This window comes from Copidosoma floridanum, unplaced genomic scaffold, assembly GCF_036245765.1.
Source record: "Copidosoma floridanum isolate Cflo_tuat_1 unplaced genomic scaffold, Cflo_Japanese_pri ptg000026l, whole genome shotgun sequence".
NCBI classification, from domain to species: domain Eukaryota; kingdom Metazoa; phylum Arthropoda; class Insecta; order Hymenoptera; family Encyrtidae; genus Copidosoma; species Copidosoma floridanum.
Window position 1 is genome coordinate 4,710,383 of NW_028321903.1, and position 19,406 is coordinate 4,729,788.

Genomic DNA, 19,406 nt, shown 5'->3' on the forward strand with positions numbered 1-19,406 from the left:
CAAGATGGCCGCGAAAACGTTGAAGATAACTAACGACCCGGACGCCCAAGCACATCAACAACCGATGAAAACGTAAAAAAAGTGGCATAGTGCATCATGAATTCTTACCACAAGGTCAAACAATCAATAAGGAGTACTACCTACAAGTTCAACGCCGTTTGCGTGAAGCAATCCGAAAAAAACACCCAGATTTGTGGCAAAACAATTTATGGCTTTTGCACCACGATAATGCACCTGCTCACACTTCATTGCTTGTTCGTGAATTTTTGGCCAAAAACAAAACTTTAACGATGCCTCAGCCTCCATATTCACCAGATATGGCTCTATGTGACTTTTTTCTATTTCCAAAAATAAAGAGAACATTAAAAGGCCGTCGTTTTACAAGCATAGATGACATTAAAAGCGAATCGCTGAAAGAGCTAAAAGCTATTACACAGATCGAGTTTCAAAAGTGTTTCGAGGATTGGAAAAAGCGTTGGCACAAGTTTATTATATCCGAGGGGAATTATTTTGAAGGGGACAAAATAGATATTAATGGATAAATAAAAATTTTTTTCATAAAACGAAAATTCTCGTTGTTTTTTTAACACACCTGTATTGCACCTTCCTGCTCAGTGTTTTACTTTACAAGCAAAACGACAAAAAAAACCATAATAAGCTCTGCATTAAGAGACAGAATTATTTTCTATACTTTAATTACTGTACGCTATTCCTGTTGTGACTTAATGAGCATTCATTAAACTATGATATTAAAATTGAGTGTTAAAGTATAGCTTATATTTTTATAAAAGAATGAATAACGCTTAAAGAAATTTTATTGAGCAAAACTGTTCTATCCGAGTTTTTTTAATTGAAGTGTCCATTAAATATTTAACTTCAACTTTCCACAAGTATAGTGGATTCTGTGTGGACAATCATGTACGTAGTGTATCAAAAATATTCCCGTTGCGTTAAGTGCGCTAGAAGCAATTAAGAATTTTTACAACCAATTAATTAGAACATAGACAACGTGTTTTAACTTGATGTGAACTAAGTAAAACATACATTTTTACAAAACTATCTAACAAAATAAATTATCAATCATTGATTTTTATTATTTGTGAGAACAAAAACGTTGTTTTTTTGCCTTATAGATAAGTGGAAAAATAAGAACTACATACTTATTCTATAGCGACTAATTTATTATTCAGACAACACATTAACTTTGGGGGGCTATGAGGGTATTTGGGAGGCAGTGGTACGGCTCGTTCAAAACTTTATCGAGTTGAACTACTAGAAAAATTGAACATATTTTTTTTGTTGGAGGCTGCTTCGCGATCGCTTTACACAAATAAATATAGATTGCAGTTAATATTTAACTCAACCTCTAAGAGCCTATGATAACTAACCCATTACAAACGGACTTACAATTATTTTCTTAATCTCTTAAAGCCCATCACTTCATTTATTAGTTGAGTACCATCATTCGGTCTCCTACACTAATATATTTTCAGTTTTTTATCATGTACTTTTCATGGGTATCGCAACGTATCACAATGAACTACTAGGCGAAACTTTTGCGAAATGACCTTAATCCGTTAGTTGTATTATTGTATGTGCTGTTTCTGCATCTTTGTTTGCTCCTCAAAAATAAATTAGAAAGGCCAATAATTTTGTCAAGTTAACTTGGTCTTAGTTGTCTTATTTTTATTCTCTTGTTTTTGTTCTTACTTTTTCTTTTATTCTAACACTGTTTTTAATATAAACTCCTTCAGATCTGTTTTAATTATGTGCTTGACATAACTTTTTTTTTAACCCTGTAGTTCTGAATTTTGCTCTTAGTTATTTCATATAGATCCTTTTACTTTAAATTTTCCATCGCTTTTTTAGTATTATTACTTTTTTAATTCAACTCTCATTATTATATAATTTAATGGCAGCCATTTTTTCTTCACTTCGAAATCTCTGAATATGGTATTTTCCCTGCACATGACAGTTTTTTCATCTTTATCTCTGTTTTTCTTTCAGTCTATATTCCTGTATTGCTGACCAAGTTAATCAAGATCAAAATTTTTCTTTTTGAGTCATTACGAATTGTATAGTATCTCTTTGGCATTCAGAGCTGTGTTTTGTTGCTGATTATTTTATATTAAGCATAATTCTACATGACGAATTTGTATCCGTCTAAAAGTCTGATGTCTGTCCATAATTTTATATTATGTAAATATCTTCACATTACCACTTTTTCTTATTTATATATTAGTAAAAAAAGCTCTTGATTGACAATTTTTTTCACTCACAGTGAATATTTGTGTGTAGGGCTGTACTTGTGTATTTGATAGTTTGTATTTACTCTGATGACGTTATAAGGGTTGTACATGTATTCTTGTTCATATAAATACGTTTTTGTATACTTACTTCTTTGTCTTTTTTCTTTTACCATAATTTTATTTGCTTTTACTGTGTGTCAATTCGTATGCGTACGTTATTTTTATCAGTTCGTCATTTTTTTCCTCATGTTCTTTCATGCCAAGAACTCTGAATTAACAATTTATATTTAGTATATCGTTTTCTCATTTGAAATGTATATAATTTTTTTTTCATCCACAAATCTTGTATTCTTTAACACTTGTTTTCTGATACTTTTTTATTTATTTTTTTTATTTTTTTATTTAGTTCAATTAAAAGAATGATAGATGCAGCACAGTAGTACCTTATTAGTCGTGATGATATTGTTATGACCGGACTTGTTTAGAGTGTTAATTATATTACTGATAAATAACTTACATTTATCACTGATTTTTGTTACTGCTGCTTCGTAGTTCCCTAATGCTTTGGGCAGTAATTTTCCGTGATCCCTTAAACCATACAAATGGGTTCGTGGCCAGATAGATGTTGCGGTTTCTTCTTTCTCTGTTACTGCCGGAACAACTTTCGACTGTACCTCACTCCTTAGCGTAGTCCGACGCTATTGATGTCCTTGAAATGTGCCCGAGTTGCCTCAGCCAACACGTTATGCCTTACGTGTATAAGGTACTCACGAGTCGAAGGAGTCAAGAGAAGCAATAAAAAAACGCCAAATACAAGTTCAAGTATGACAAATAAGTTTACAAATTTCGCAATTAATCCTTTTAGGGATTATACAACCAATTCCGCGTACAATGAAATAATGTGTTAATTACAATTTTTAAATTGGTATACATTATTAGAAATGGACATTCAATGCGCAAGTAAGCAATTCATTCATACATACAATACGATTTATGTATTCATACATGTAACGTACAATTTTAGTACATACATGCATTCTTACGAGGCTGGCCATATTATACGTCAGCATGTAATGAAACATTTACTTTAAAGCTAATACACACACACGCATATAAGTGACGTATGAGCTCCACTTGTCATATGAGCTTGCTGTATATACACAATATGTCTTGTATGAATTTTACGGATGAATTGCGTTTTTACTTATAATATGATTCATCTGTATCAACTCTGGATGTAGCAATATCTATTAAATCATATGGATAGTATAAATAACTCTACAGTTAACATAACCGTTCATTCATAGATGTACTAATACGTTCAGTGTGACAGAATTAACAAAAAATTCATGTAAAATCACGGCAATCCCTTTCAATCCCAAAAAATTTTTAACGCTAGTTTTTTAGATACGTTATGATTTACTCTAATTTTTAATACTTCAAAATTTCCACAAGGGTCCCAAAAAAATGGAAAAAAAGCGTTTTTTCATCTAGATGAAAAACAATGAAAAGTAATTTAAAAATATGTAAAGGAAAAAATCTCTTTTGCTAATCTCTCTCTACAACAAATTAAAGTACCGTTCATCTTGTCATAGTAGAAGTACTTCATAATTGGATTGCGAAAACGGCCTTTTTGCCCTCGGGTCAATTGGACCAGTGGCTCGACAAGCCGCCGCAATAGGCTATGCCCACTTCCAAACGCAAACTTCGAAACTTTTGAGCGAGTAAAAATGCGCAGCAGAAATAACGATATCTCCGAACGTACGTAACTAAAATTAATGATTTTTTTTTTTAAATATGGAATAGCTTAGAATATTTTATAAACGAACTTATTTTGTTGATAATAGTGCCTACATTGATTTTAGTATTATATTCATAGTGAACTTTTTTATCAAACAATTTTTGTACTTTGAGAACTTTTTTAAAATTATAATTCTGGGCTAGGAAGCCATTGCTGTTACAATTGTTTTTTTCGTAGGTAGTGCTAAATTTTTGCATATTAAACATAAGTATACAACAGATCAAAGCTTGGAAAAGAGGGCATTATGATTGAGGGAGCCGAATATGCTGAAAAAGTCAAGTAGGGCCAGTATAATTATACACTCCTTATCCGTAACTGCAGGTACCAACTCCAGGACGCCAAGCAGAGCTGTCTGCGTGCTGTGGCCCCTCCTGAAGCCAGATTGGTACTTGTCAAGGATGAAGTACAACTAGAGATGTTGGGACAGCTGAGTATGGATAAGAAGTTTCAAGGCTTTCGACACACGGAAAAAAGACTGGCACGGCGGCTGGCCACTGAGAAAGAAGACAGCGCGCCCTATAGCTTGGATTGCTGCTCATTCAAGTGCAGGGCGCGCAGCAAGCCCTGAATAGGTGAGAGGGAGCTGATCTATGTAGACATGTATACACCACATATAATAGTAGTGGTAGACTTGGCAGTCAGCTGAACCAGTCAGCTCGCCTTGTCAGGGCTCGCTGTGAGCCCTGAAGTGGCGTAAGGCGCACTCAGGCAATAGGCGTGCCACGTTCAGTGTGTTTTGACGAGACAGTGTTCCTGCAGGGCGCACTACAGTGCCAGTCTTTTTTCGTGTAGAAGTGTGACGATAGGACAAGTGTTAGATGGAGATAGAAGGGCTCTGAGCTTGTCCAGGAGTCTGATGAGAGCCTGCTTCCATTGCTCAGGAAAAACACCGCACGACAGTGATGATGAAAATAGGCTATATCAGTAGTAGAAAAACCCCTGAAGGAGACCGCACAGCAGGTCAGCACAAATGCCACCCACCCCTATGCTACGCGACGTTCAACCAAGGATAGCCTCAGAGTCCTCGCGTTTAGTGATGAATGAGAAATGAAAAGTAGACTCCAGGATAAAGACACCTCCACCACTCGGAAACAGCAATGCTGCAGGGTCAGATAATGTATGAGTGATGAAGCTGGCGATGTAATGCGAGTTAAGAGTATCGAGGAGAATGTGGTGAGGGGAAATATAAGGGCATCAGGCACTGCAGAAATTCTCACACCAATGAAAGCAGTGCATGCTGAGTCAGAGAGGGAGAGAAGAGCAAAATGAAGTAAGATTATAAAAAGCTAGAGTGAAAAAAAGAGAGAGACTATAATGAGCATCCTGGGCTGACAAGACATTACAAACAGAGCACTATATCGACGTACAATTACTAGGAAAGGGTTCTATAATTCCACTGCTACGATTACCTGAGTCCTCTTGCATGTATGTGTTTGATTAGTGGTGGAAGTACAATGTAGTCAGGGTAAGGAGTCTTCTTTGGTGGAAATCAAGACAAACTTCTGTATTGCCGGACACTTATTAGAAGGGAGTACTAAAATCTCTTCGAGAGAAGGACAGGGACAGTAGAAGAGAATTCGTTGCGACAAGCCAAAAGAGAAGTAAGGACAGTTAGTTAGATAAACTATTCTGTTAGGGCCACGGTAGTTCAGTGATTTTGACTACGATTTCTTTAGCTCAAGGGTGTAGCAATACATGTTTATTAGTTCGATACCTAACCTTTACTCACTTTGCTCGCACCTGTAGGAAACTAGTTTCTCACGTGCGTATTTCAAACCATGGTCCAATTGCTCGGAAACCATGTAACATAAGATATCCCCATTTCTGTGTAAGTGACTGATTCACATCAAATCTGAGACAGTTTTTTATTATGCTCATGACGATAGCATATGTATGAATAGTATATATTCAATAAAGCGATGGTTGCGAGGAAGACAATTCCAGCGTGACGCAACCTCGTTTGAAATAACACGGAGTGACGTTACGCTGGAATTGTCTTCCTCGCAGCCATCGATAAGATCATCGGTGTGGCGGAATTAGCTTTTCAGGCTACGAAATTCTGATTAGAACAAAAATAAAACTCTCGAATTCGAGCCAGATTTTATAATGGTCATACATAAACAAATGATACGGCTTTTAAAGTAATGTAGAGTAACTCTTGACACAAAAAAGCGCTTTTGAGAAATGGCCCTATATTGTACTTTTTTATAGCCATTTTATAAAAGAAATTTTAATGTTTATCCTAGTGGTTCGAAAAAAGTTTATGACTGGTCTTGCTTAAATTTGGTAGACACATTAAAACTTACATTTTCACGAAAACGTATGTTGTTATTATTAATCGGAACACGGGTTATACATTTTTTAATGAAATGGTCGAAGGACATTTTTTTGAAATTTTTAAGATTTAGGCTCTCCACGGCTAGATATTACCGTCTTTAAATTAAAATCTTTTTAATCATACACTTTTTTACAATTCTTTTGTATGTCTCCATGATGTGAAAAACCTATTTTTGCTATTTTCTTAAGATGTTTGATGGCATTTTTAGTTGTTTGAAACTAGTACAATTTGTCACAATGAAGAAAAACTGGCATTTAATATTTTTTTTGTCCTACTGAGGTTTCGGCTTATTTTCCGGAGTAATTGTGCATACCATCAAAGAAAAATGTAATTAATATTGATGCACATTTTGCTTCCTCATCTTGAATAAATTTTTCATGGAGTGGTCGTAGTTTAAATAGCTAAGATGCGTAGCTGATATGTGACTGCTCAAGTAGGACAAAGATTAAAATCTCGATTTCATTAGATTTTTTTAGAGTCAATTTTGACTGGGAATTTTTTTTACTGCCCTGCGTGTAGGCCTGGTGAGGATTTTTCTTCCTACAGAAATTTTTCACACCACAAGGCGATCTATTGAGTTTGATTGCGCGGGTTCCCGTGGGCCAATACAGGACTGGTTTGGGTGATGCGGAGGGCGTCTATGACTTGTTTGCCCAAAAAGAGTGGTAAAAGACTAAAAAAAAAAAAAAAAAAAAAAAAAAAAAAAAAAAAAAAAAAAAAAAAAAAAAAAAAAAAAAAAAAAAAAAACCTTTATCTTTGTATTTCAGTGAACCTGTGAAGGTTCCTTTCACCAGATAACACCGTGCGTTAAGGTGGCTCCAGTGGCCTCAATGTTAAAATTATAAATAACCCAACCGAGGTTAATAAAATTGAATTATATTCTTTGAATTCCCATCTTTCTATTCGTATAAAAAAAAATTAAGGTTGACGATGAAAATTGTAAGAAATCATGCTTACAAAATCGTAGTGTTAAGACGGGTTAGATAGGAAATGCAAGCTTACGCGATATACAAACTACTGCTGCACTTATATAAATAACCCGTAAGGTGTAAAAAACATACTATCTTGTATATATTATTACGCAGTTTTCGATGACATGAGAAAAGTGTATTGTTATCAAACAAAATCTTTCAATAATCGGAGACTAAGTATACAGTTGCGAGTGCAAGTCAGCTCTCAGCTGTCTGCATTTTGCAGAGTACATATATATAGGTATAACTACTCTTGAACTTAGGAGCGTACCGTAACAGTTCATCAATTAGGGCACCATAAAACTTATTTGCTTTTTTATATTAACTCACTAAAGTAACAGATAAAATGTAGAATATGGCTTATAACAGTCTCTACGATAATTTTATATCATATTTTAAAGAAAATAATGATTAATTTTTAGTCTCCCCATTTTGATACGGCACTAGGCGCTGGAGCCACCTTAATAAGGTCAAAGTCCAGCAACTGATATGCTTTAGGATCTAATAACCCAACGACTCAGTAATTTACGGGCTTAAAAAATTTTATTACCTTCAGATCTAGTAAACTTTCAACCTCAAAATTAAATGACTTGCATGCTATAGGTTTTTATAAACTTAAGCTCATTGTCAGAAATTATTTAAATTAATCAGGATCAAACAAACTTAGGTAGCAGAAAAAATAAACCAAAAGAATAATAGAATTCAAAGTAGCAGCTATAAAACGGTTGAAATAATTGTAAAGTTAAAATTACTAATTAATTTAAGGAGGCTCCACTGATTACTGTCGTAGTCAATTGAGTAATCATTGATGTGATGTCACTAGACGAAAGCTTGCATTAATGCTAGTAGTGTTGGTGCTGAAGTTTATTTTATTTTTAACTGAACCTATGTGCTATCGTGTCTAGTATACTATATATTTTATTGAGCGCGCTCTCAAGAGAAATATGGCCAGCGTTGTTTGTCACTGCACGCACCAGACTTAACTGCAGACCAAAATAGTATTACGGCTATTTTATCAATTTTTTAATCGCTAACTTTAAGTAAGTCACCCGGTTTCTCAAAGATGATAATCTCAGCTGTGCGGTACGTATATTTTTTTGCTTGTACTTTCCATTTCAATTCTTTAATTGATCGTTAAAAGTTTGCTTAAGGTTTTGGGTCATAAAAGCCTGTGTTAAGCAAGCTCAAAAAGTGCTAACTTTGAATTGTATTATCTAGGGATTTTGCTCGCGAACTCACAAAAATAAGGATACTATTGGATTCAGCGCGATCTGAAATTTAAAAATGTATCATTCAAAGTTCTTGTACATTCCGTAATGGAGCTTTCTTTATTATAAGTATTATAGTTATGAAAATAAAAATAAGACATACTATAATGGCAAGGTAGTCTAAGTGTGAACCAAAATACTCGTGTAAATAAAGAAACTAATCTTTTTGTACTCAGGCATTAAAAATTATATGCTCCAAGCAGTTTAAAAATTAATGATTTTTTTGAGATATAACTATAGAACACTCGAGTGCTATGCTAGCCTGTAAGTAGCAGTATCATCAGAGTAGACAAATAATGTAGCATAAAGGGTATCTCTCTGTATAATGCACAGCAGTGCTATCAACAACGATGTCATTCGACCTATGCCCCTCTGGCGGATCAGCTATAAGAATAGTTCTTTGAAAAAGAGATCCATACCCCTTGTAATGCCTTTCCTTTTTACTCCGCACCTCTATGAAATAATTAGTAGATCGAATCGAACGAACTAATCTGAAAGTAAAGTTCGATTACTATTACATAAAGTATTACTCAGGAATATCAAAATCACTCTCACATTCATTTTCATCTCAAATAAGAAAAAGTAAAACAGATATGCAATTCATGTTTTCGTTTCTCTTATATTTATAATCGCGCTAAAGCTCATACATGGTTATTTTGGCACCACACCATGTATACAACCATATGCTAGTGTTTTGTAGAATAGTATCAGTAGGTTAAAAATAGTAGGTGAATCGTTAGGTTTTGAAGCTCAATTGCTACCCTCAAAAGATCCCATTTTTATTAATGACAATTTTTGTAAGAAGTGGAGTTGAAACTCCAGCCAACAAAATCTAATGACAGGCAGTCTCCCTACTTTCCACATAATTATGATCGAATTTAAAAAAAGTTCGACGTTCCAGATACATTGTGAGAGTGGCACTACCCTTTACTGTACTTACAGTTCAAAAGCTTTAATAAAAAATTATATATTGCATTAAAATCATATCATACCTTCTTAAATAATCGATATCTTGGAGAGCAAAAAATGTGATCGCTTTTCCTTGGCGCCCTGCTCGACCAGTACGTCCTACAATTTAACGTTCAGTGATATCTTGTCCAATAGAACTAGAAATCTAACAAATAATTACCGATCCTATGAATGTAAGATGTTGCAGAACGAGGAAAATCGTAATTTATGACCAGATTGACACCTTCAAAGTCTATTCCTCTACTCATTAAGTCTGTGCATATCAGAACCCATATTTTTCCTTCTCGAAAGCAGTGGACAACGTTATTTCGCTAGAAAAATAAATATTTGTTGAAAGTAAGAAAATAAGATAGTCCGATGATAAAAAATTGATTTTCTTTATACCTGCGTTTGAGTTCTATATCCGTGTATGACATCTACGTTCACATTATCATAAACAAGTTCTTTAAATAATTCTTGTGCTCGCTCTTTACTTTGAACAAAAATGAGCAAAGGAGGAGATACACCCTGAAAATAACAGTTATCGTCGTTTACGTATGCTAGTAAAGTTAGACGCGCTTCATGTGGTCTTATCGTTTTTGCGACTAGTTTACAATCACTTATTTGTTTTACTGTTAAACTTTAATACTTGCATGAAACACTTCTTTGGAAATGCCCATTACTTTTATATTATTTTTAATAATTAAGTGTTTAATTTAAATAAAAAACGTATGCGACGTATAGTTTTCGAATTAAACAAAGTAAACTAAGTAAAGAAAGTAAACAGTACCACTCAATATCATTTATACATTATAGACTTTTTTGATTTTAATGACTGTTAGAATTTTATGTAATCAATTTTTTTTAAAACCCACCAACCAACTAAGTGGATATGTCTTAACAAATCACGCAACAATTAAAAAAAGGCTTTACAAATCGATTACTAAACGTTTACTGCAAAAACAATGTTGTAAACTAATTTTTATTTTCTTTCGTGGAGATTGTAGGACAAAGTTAATGATTAATTTTCATGGGTTACAACTTTACAAAGTATGAACATAGTTTGTTATTATTATTATAATAATTATTATTATAGTTATGATTATTATTATTATAATAATTATTATTACTATTATCATTATTATTATTATTTTTGTTATTATTATTATTATTATTATTATTATTATTATTATTACTATTATTAGTATAGTTACTATTATTTTTTTTTTTGTAAGCAAAACTTTTTATGCGCCGTTCTGGGGCTGGGAGTAAGCTGGCAAAAAGAGATAGATTCCAAATAACCGACATGCTTCCCCTACTCCGCTCACTTATTGCAGTAGGGGAACGTGTATATACGTATATGTAGCTAGTGGTGGTGGTGCTGCTGCTACTACTACTATAGTATTCGGAGTGGGTCATACGAGCTGACAAGCGCTCGAGCTTTGCCGTCTTAAAGGTCTTTTTGATCTCTCGCTGACTTCGTATACTACAGCTAGTATGATCGAATTAGTTTTTCGACCTCGAAAATTCTGACTAGCTCGAAAAAAATAGGGTAGTAGTTTCAATGCACGGTAACAAATTGACACAGAATTTAACATCTACAAATCGACGGTTGGGTAAAAGACAGAGCCAACTCAGATACTTGGTGAAAAAGGAGCCAACTCGAAATTTGGGTTGAAAAAGGAGCCAACTCAGGTTTGGATTGAAGAAGCAGCCAACTCGGGAGTAATTTTTTTTCATTAAGTTTTGTCGTGGTAGCACTGAAATTCACAATATAGGTATACCTATATAAACGAACAAAGATTTTCCATTAATCCAATGGTTCAGAAAAATAATTTATGTTTTTGTAATAGAGTGTACTACACTCATTAAATTATGTACTTTACACGTCTGCTGCGATTAGACGTAATTCTATGATCAGACTATGGACGTAAATCATTTTAAATGTTCTTCAAAAAATTCTTTAATACTTTTTTATTTTCAAACATCGTGTTAAATAAAAAAAACTTGTGTTAACTATACAAATGTTTTTTTTTGTGAACTGTAGCATGAACAGTTATTGTAATCTTTAATTTTTCTCTACTATTAATACACTAAATTTATGTCAATGCGGCGCGCTACTTCATAATACTTTCATAAAAACTGTGATATTTTTGTGGGATGACACCACTCTGGCACATATTTCTATGATTTTTTTTTTCATTATTTAATTGGATTTTTGTATTGTATGCTTTGTTAAAATAAAATAAAGGATGACCATGGTATTATTAAATCAGATTTGAGAGGCGAATACAAGAACAGATAAAAAAATAACGTATAAAAAGCACATATTTTAATAAGTGTAGTACGCTCTATTACAATAACATAAATTATTTTTCTGAACCATTGGATTAATGGAAAATCTTTGTTCATTTATATAGGTATACCTATTGTGAATTTCAGTGCTCCCACAACAAAACTTGATGAAAAAAAATTACTCCCGAGTTGGCTGCTTCTTCAACCCGAACCTGAGTTGGCTCCTTTTTCAACCCAAATTTCGAGTTGGCTCCTTTTTCACCAAGTATCTGAGTTGGCTCTGTCTTTTACCCAACCGTCGAAATGTCAGCCAAGATTCCAAAAAAATGGCAAAACAGGATTTTTGCGTCTAAAAGAAAACCAATTAACAGCACATAGAAAAGTATGTACGTGAAAAAGATGCATGATTTCAATACGAACAAAACGAGCTAATTCTTTTTCGAGATACTTCTAATTGGTAAAAACAAACAGCGTTTTAGGTAGTTGTAGAGAAAATATGGACGAAACTTTTTTGTGGCCATTTTTGTAAAAAACCTTCTTTCGGTTTTTGCTGCGGTTCTCGAAAATTTTCGAACCGAACAGGCTAAAAGTTTGTGTGTATGTTAAGGGCTATAATATCTACTTTGTATCTGAATTTCAGCTCTTAATATTGTATTGAATGCGAGCAATAGAGTTTTGAAAAAATGGCTCAAAATGGCGGTTTTTTGCAATTGGAGAAAAACGACTAAATCGATTTAGACCCAACTTGGCTCATTTTTTTGTATCAGAATAATGCATCTTTTTCACGTAATAATTTTTTATGAGAGGTTCTTTAGTTTTTTTTCAAGGCGAGAAAAAACTTATTTAGACCATTTTTGTCATTTTTTCGGCACCTTGGCTAACATTTGTAGATGTTCAATTGTATGTCAATTCGTTACCATGCATTGAAACTATTCCGTAATTTTTTTCGAGTTGGTCAGAATTTTTGGGATATCGATATGATTTTTAGCTAATTGTATTATACTAAATGTCGTATATACTTTTGCAGCTCTACATTCGACGTACATAGTTTACATGTGTGTGTGTACTGCGCAGTTCATCAGTTCTAATGTTCAGTTTCTTCAATACAATTCATATTTAGTAGGTAGATATTTTCATTTTGTTATATACTGTCTTTTAGTAATAAATTGTTAGATATTTATCCCAGAAAAATATATGGGTCATTCTATGAATTAACATATTTGAAGGACAGGAAAGAACAAACACTTATATATGTTTTTGGATTATTCATGACCGAAATGAATTAAGAATTTTTTAGCTCTTAGATCTGCACGAGAAAATTTGTCTTGACAAATTTCTTATTTCATTTGAAATGAATAGTAGCATTATAAACTTATATTATAAAATCTCATTATAATGAAGATAACGGGGCATTTAATGAAAATTCGACTTTTATCTAACACTTACATCATATACTTACCTTTCAAGTTAGTACAATTCACCATGCAAAGATACAAAGCGTTACGGAATAGCGTTATGGGCTCTTGGCAAAAAAAAGGAGCGGTACGGGCTCTAAAAAATTCGTCGAAAAATAGAGATTGTTACGCACTCATTGCAAATTGAACTTCGCCAATGCATTTATTTCACATACAAAATTACTTTATTTCAACCCACCACTTTCGAAGTTAATAATTTAACACTTCGCAAAGATACATAACATTCCTCATCGTTAAGGGCTCTTAGTTTTTATTTTGGGGATATTGAATTTACGAATTCGCGAGCCTGAATAACTGGCTTATCAGGATTTAAAAATCGGAAAAAATTTCCACACTATCCTCAACTTCCATGGATTACAAGACGTCCAAATTGGAATGTCAAAATTCATTTTCTTGCATTTATGAGAACATTTTCCGTTAAAATGTTAAATTTGTCAGATTTCGGTTCCACAACTGAAATACCACTTAAGTCTTTGATACAAATTTTTTTGTTTCTTAAAAACTCGGAAAAATATTGCTTGCATTAGCAATAATAGTTATTAATAATGAATATTATTAATAACCTTGAAATTTTATGTCATAGAAAAAATAAAAAATCCGAATTTCATTTTCAGATGTCGTCAAAACTATAAATTTTCGAGTCAGCCAAGAGTCCACAACGTTAATGTAGCCCATTTTTGGAATCTTAAACTAAAGGAATACTGTTTGATAATCTGAATTCTGTTGATTGCATCCAATGATTATTCAAAAAGTTTTCAGATCAATATCGCGCGCGTACATTGCTTTGGAATGCATACATTTATGTGTATCTACACATTATTAGTAAAATTAATCTCTGATAATGTTTTGGTGCCACATATATAAGGCAGCTTCGCTTCTGTTAGGGGTCCCAAGACCCTTTACATGTATTTTTTCAATTTCTCTTGTAGAGCTCTGAAAATCGGAAAAAACGAATTTTTCAAAAGTTTAAGAGTTGTTCACTTAAAGCAGTATTTCTTACTACCCAAAATACTTCATGCACACTTGTGTGCATGTTAACTTCCCCCTTCACCCTCTCTCTTTCTCGGTTTTTCCCTATGCCTGTCTATGTACGGTGAGTGAGCCTGACACTTTTTTCTGGAACTCCTCTGTATTTTTTGCAGCAGTTTTGTTTATTACATCTTGCTCGACCGGCGTTCTGTACCTCCTGGGGCGCGGTGTTCTAATTTGTTCTTCGACGTCTTGGCCTAACCTCAAACAGACGTTGTCGTCCGGTGCTGTTGGACCAGTGCTTGCTGCTGCTTTCTGCGGTTCCATTGCCAAGGGTAAGCACTGCCACCTTAATATCTACCACTGTGCGACCGGAGCTCTCCTTGCCGTGCTGGCCTGTGATATAGGCTCACCATCTTCGGCATCCGGGAGACTAACTGCGGTGCTTGCGTCTGTGTCAGATTCAACTACTGAGCTGGATCGTCTCTTGTGGCTTGGCTGTTGTTTGCAAACCCAGGCCTTAGATCCTGCCTGCAGTTCACTGACCTGGGCAGCCCTCTCCACCGACGACTCTTGCTGCACCTGGAGCACTTCTCCTTGATGCCTTGCTTCTTGGATGTTAATGATTTCCTATTTTGCTGACGATAAAAGACAAATGACTCTTCCTTAACGACCGTCGTTCGCTGCGGCTGGGAATAAATCGTCATTACGCTTTGCTGCACGGCTGCTGCAAGACCATTCGAGTACTCTGTCAGCGCCTTTCACTGCTGAACCAGCGAATTGCTAATTCACCTATAGCTGGGTGTTGTGTGTATCGCATTCTACTTTAAGGTGTGTAGTTTGAAAGCGTGTAGTTTTAAATAGTCGGATAGATTATACACGAGTCATTGATAAATATGGCTTATTTTCTTACTCCGTATACTTTACATGTCATGAAATAATTTTAAGAGCGTTGAAATTTGTAAGTTTTGTACATATTATATGTTTATCCTGTACACAGCGTATCGGCATTACATGTAAATGTCAATAGCTCTTAGATAGCTCGAGTCATTCGTGTTTCTTAAGGAGATTTGGGAGTATCATTCAAAGAGGCGAGGAACGGGGAGTCTCCCTGCCCGTGCAGATGTACCCCCTTTACCGAGCACCTCCTCTTGCACTCTACAACCTTGAAACTGTATGACTGTTATTGATTATATTTTTGAAAAATGACTGACAAGACTTGATTTTTTTTGTCAAGCATCTTCCTTTTGTACTAAGTGTACTAAATAAGTGTGGGATCATATGTGATAGATGTGAGCGTGATGTTACAGATGTAATCAGCGTAGGCAGTAGAATGTTGTTCTAAAATCACCGGAAGATTCGATGAAAGTGCACAGTCTTAGACTGGCCAGCCTATATATTATTTTTATTGTATTGTGCCGTAATATATTATTTATAATCGTTAACTCATTAAATATTAGTTAAAGTCACACCCAATCTACGTAGGTATATTCATTCTCACGATAATTGCACCACCTTCGTACACAATATTGTTTCATAGAAGATATTTTTATACTCAAAATTATATTGTTCGCCATATCATTTTATAGAAGTATAACTTCTTACTTGGGTACCCCAGCACCCACTGTCGACTGGTTTCTTGGCACGTTTTTCCATTTCTAACTTTTCTCCCAAACCTCCTTAAATCGATTCAATAGTTCATTGTATGACTGTGTTAACCTCGGCAGAGTACTAACCAGTGACTGTCTCTTTACACGAATTCAGTTGCTTTGTTTCTGACTCTTACTATTGTTCAATTGTTTTAGGAGCCCTTATTTTAGTATTTTTACAATTTTAATTGACAAACTGGTTAGTTCTGATTAAAGTGTGTGCACATGTGTAAATTTATGCGATAAATACTTAGTTTTATCTGCTTGGCTTCTCGGGCACGTTACGGGTACGCGCACACGATAGTAGCTGTGACACTGTCATAGATCGCAATGACCGTATGTAGAAAATGTTTGTGTCGAAATTCATTTCTGCCTATCTAGGCCTATTGCAATGTCAATACTGTTGTATTCGTTCTTATCACTGCGATGTAAAGAAATCTAAGTTCAGAGCTAATGCTCTTTCTGGTCCGCAGACACCTTTGGCACGTTCAAGCGCTTTTAATGCTGCTTGTGGACTGGGGGGTGCGCAAATTTCAGATACACAGTTACTGAGTAGTGCAGTTGCACTGTTTAGAGCTCGCAAGGCACCATTAGCTTTGTACACGACGACTTTTTTAGATCCACATCGCTCCCTCCGAGTAAACTATCGTATAGACCTTTTGTAGGAGCTCAGGGTTGGAAGGCACGAGTGCAGAACGATTCAGATATGCCGAACGGTTGGGAGGACTTTGATGAAAGTCAGCGATCTACAGCCTCGTTTCGACTAATGATAAGTATGAATCGCAGACTTGATAATATTTCGAAGCAATCCTTAGCTGATAGTAGACGTATCAATTCACTCGAGGCTGAACTCTATACGCGATGAATTAGATGAGCTGAAAAGACACGGATCGGTTGCGCCTACACCAGAGCTGCGTATCACGGAGGTTTTCTCTGGTTCGGGCGTGAAGCAGGTTGATATATTAATAAAAATTTTGACATTTCTTCGATTGGTTTCGTTTAGTGATGATGTCCTTGAAGTTCGCCATATTACTGCTAAAAAGAGGGATGGTGGGAGTGCGTCTGTATTGGGTGCTAACGTTACTTCTAATGATGCCCTTTCCACCTACTTTTCTTTTAGAGTTAAGTTCAAGTCGAGTGCTACGCGCCATATGTGACCACTTTATTCAAGTGACGCGTGCATTTGGCAAGCTCAAGTTCTCAGCCTTGTTTCCCGATTCTGAAGAGAACAACACTATTAGGTTCTTCGAGGTATTACCAGACCTAATTTATAACTTATTCCTACGAACAAAAAATAGAGCAAAAGACAACGCCTACCAGTATGTTTGGACGCGCAAGGGCAAGATTTATGCACCTATGAGGGACGGGTCTGAAAGGCTCTCAATTATGTCTGAGTCTGATCTTAATAAATTAATCTGACTACCACGCACGCGTCTAGTGGTCACTACTCCATTAGCAAAGGACACCATCCGGGTTGCCCATATTAATGTTAGTTCTCTGGCTTACCATCTCCTGCTCGTTCAAAAATTTCTTTTTGATTACAAAATTGATGTTCTCTGTATCTCTGAATCTTGGCTTAATCCTTATAAACGCTCCTACTTTTACAACATCCCAGGTTACAATCTTGTCCGAAACGATCGTAGGCTGAAATCTGTATCAAAGAAGCGAAAGAGCAAATATATGCCAGATGGTGGTGTTGCACGCTACATTAAATATGAACTATGTTATAAATTACTCGAAGCGCCAGGCCGCAGATTAAACACATTAATAAAACTGAATTTCTGATTCTACAATTAGTAACTCTTGACCTCCATAAATTACTGTTAGCTGTTATATATCGACGCCCGAAAGCACGTGTTTTAGGGCCGTTTTTTAAAAAATTTTGCTCGACATGCCACTACCCTCTCTAATTTTATAATTGATGGCAACCTAAATTCCGATCTACTACCAATTACTACCCAACGCACCTACACTGCTTATTATCGGAGTATTCGTTACATTTGGTCCCTTTTAGGGCAATGTATCATCGTGATCAGGCTCACATGTGGCTTGACGTCATTGTTACGCATACACAGGATAAAATTCAGCTGGCACAGCCCTTACGCGTTTCATTTATAGCTGGCCATGACTATCGTTTCAATATGCCTAAGCCCACTGATCGACCTTCGCACTCGCGAGACTTCAGAAAATTTTCCAATGAGCGCTTCACGACGGCTCTCTGCAAAGGAATGAATGGATTGTCAAATGAGTTATAAACCGCAGACATCGCTCACTCCCTCGTAATTTTTCGCAATCTTGTAATTAAACTTTGAGATATCCATGCACCTTTTCGTGATGGGGTTCGCACAGGGTGCCAGTCCCATGGATTACTCGCAAGTTACGCGACGCCTGCCACCGCCAGGATTGTTTATACTATGAAGCTCAGCGCTCGCATGATATGAATAAGATGGTCGAATTTCGAGCACTGCGAAAAAAAAAAAAAATTGATATGAAAATTGCCCTAGAAGAGTACCTCACAGGCTTGCTGCGCAGCGCTGTGGATCAGTCGAGGAGTCGCTTTGGGGTGACCGCTGGTAAGCCTCTATCGCCTTTGCTTATACTGTCTCTTGATGAGCTGTTGACTCAACACATCAGTCTCAAGTGTACTGCCACCGTGCACTATGCACGAGATTGAGAATATTCTTGCATCTGTCCCGGCGTAGCTGACTAGCTACTACGCACAGAGAAGAAATAAACACTGTTTAAAGAAAAGAAACTTTTATTTTTATCTAAAAAAAGTTTATGTTATGCTGTTGTTCATAGAAAGTCTCTTTAAAGAATGATGTTTTCTCACTCCTTCGTTTCGAATTGTCATAACAATCTGTTGCTATGATAACGAAAAATCAAAGAAAAATGAAAGTTAAATCACACCGCTTCCACCGTCAGGCACTCAATAATCGACAAAATGATCGTAACAACGACCATCATGATTGAGACATTCGAAAAGCACCTCTTCTCACGAAAATACAACTACTTTATTATTAAAAAGAAGGAGAGGAAAAACTTACAATTGGATGGCTTATTAACCACTACCCTTGTCGAGAACACCCGGTTTGCGGTGATGCTTTTCAATTTAATCAGGTTGATTGGGTTCAGATCCACCAGTCGTTTGTGCATTGCTCCTCTTCTTCGAAGAGTCGTTGTAACGATGGTTTGACACTGCGGTATTTTGGTGATGCCCTACCTCACCTTGCCCCATACTTAGTGCATGTCTTCAATACGTCCCTGGCAACGGGAGTCTACTGTGACGCATAGAAACTCTCCAATACTGTCCCAGTTTCTAAAGTGCGCAAACTAACAGGCCCCCAGGATATGCACGCCCAATTGCCAAGCTTTCGCATCTTGTTAAAGTATTCGATTATCTCATTGCATAGCAAATTTACAAATACCTCGAGAACGGCTCC

General features: G+C 35.7%; 1 protein-coding gene across 1 annotated transcript in view; it reads right to left on the reverse strand.

Annotated features, from left to right (window-relative positions):
- ais (DExD-box helicase 52) overlaps window positions 1-19,406 on the reverse strand; it is a 104,440-nt gene that overhangs the window by 48,481 nt on the left and 36,553 nt on the right. The window contains exons 8-10 of the mRNA XM_014356028.2: window positions 9,981-10,103; window positions 9,757-9,907; window positions 9,620-9,695 (exon numbers count right to left, since the gene is read on the reverse strand). Of these exons, the coding sequence (XP_014211514.2) occupies window positions 9,620-9,695; window positions 9,757-9,907; window positions 9,981-10,103 (350 nt within the window). The remainder of the gene's footprint in view (window positions 1-9,619; window positions 9,696-9,756; window positions 9,908-9,980; window positions 10,104-19,406) is intronic.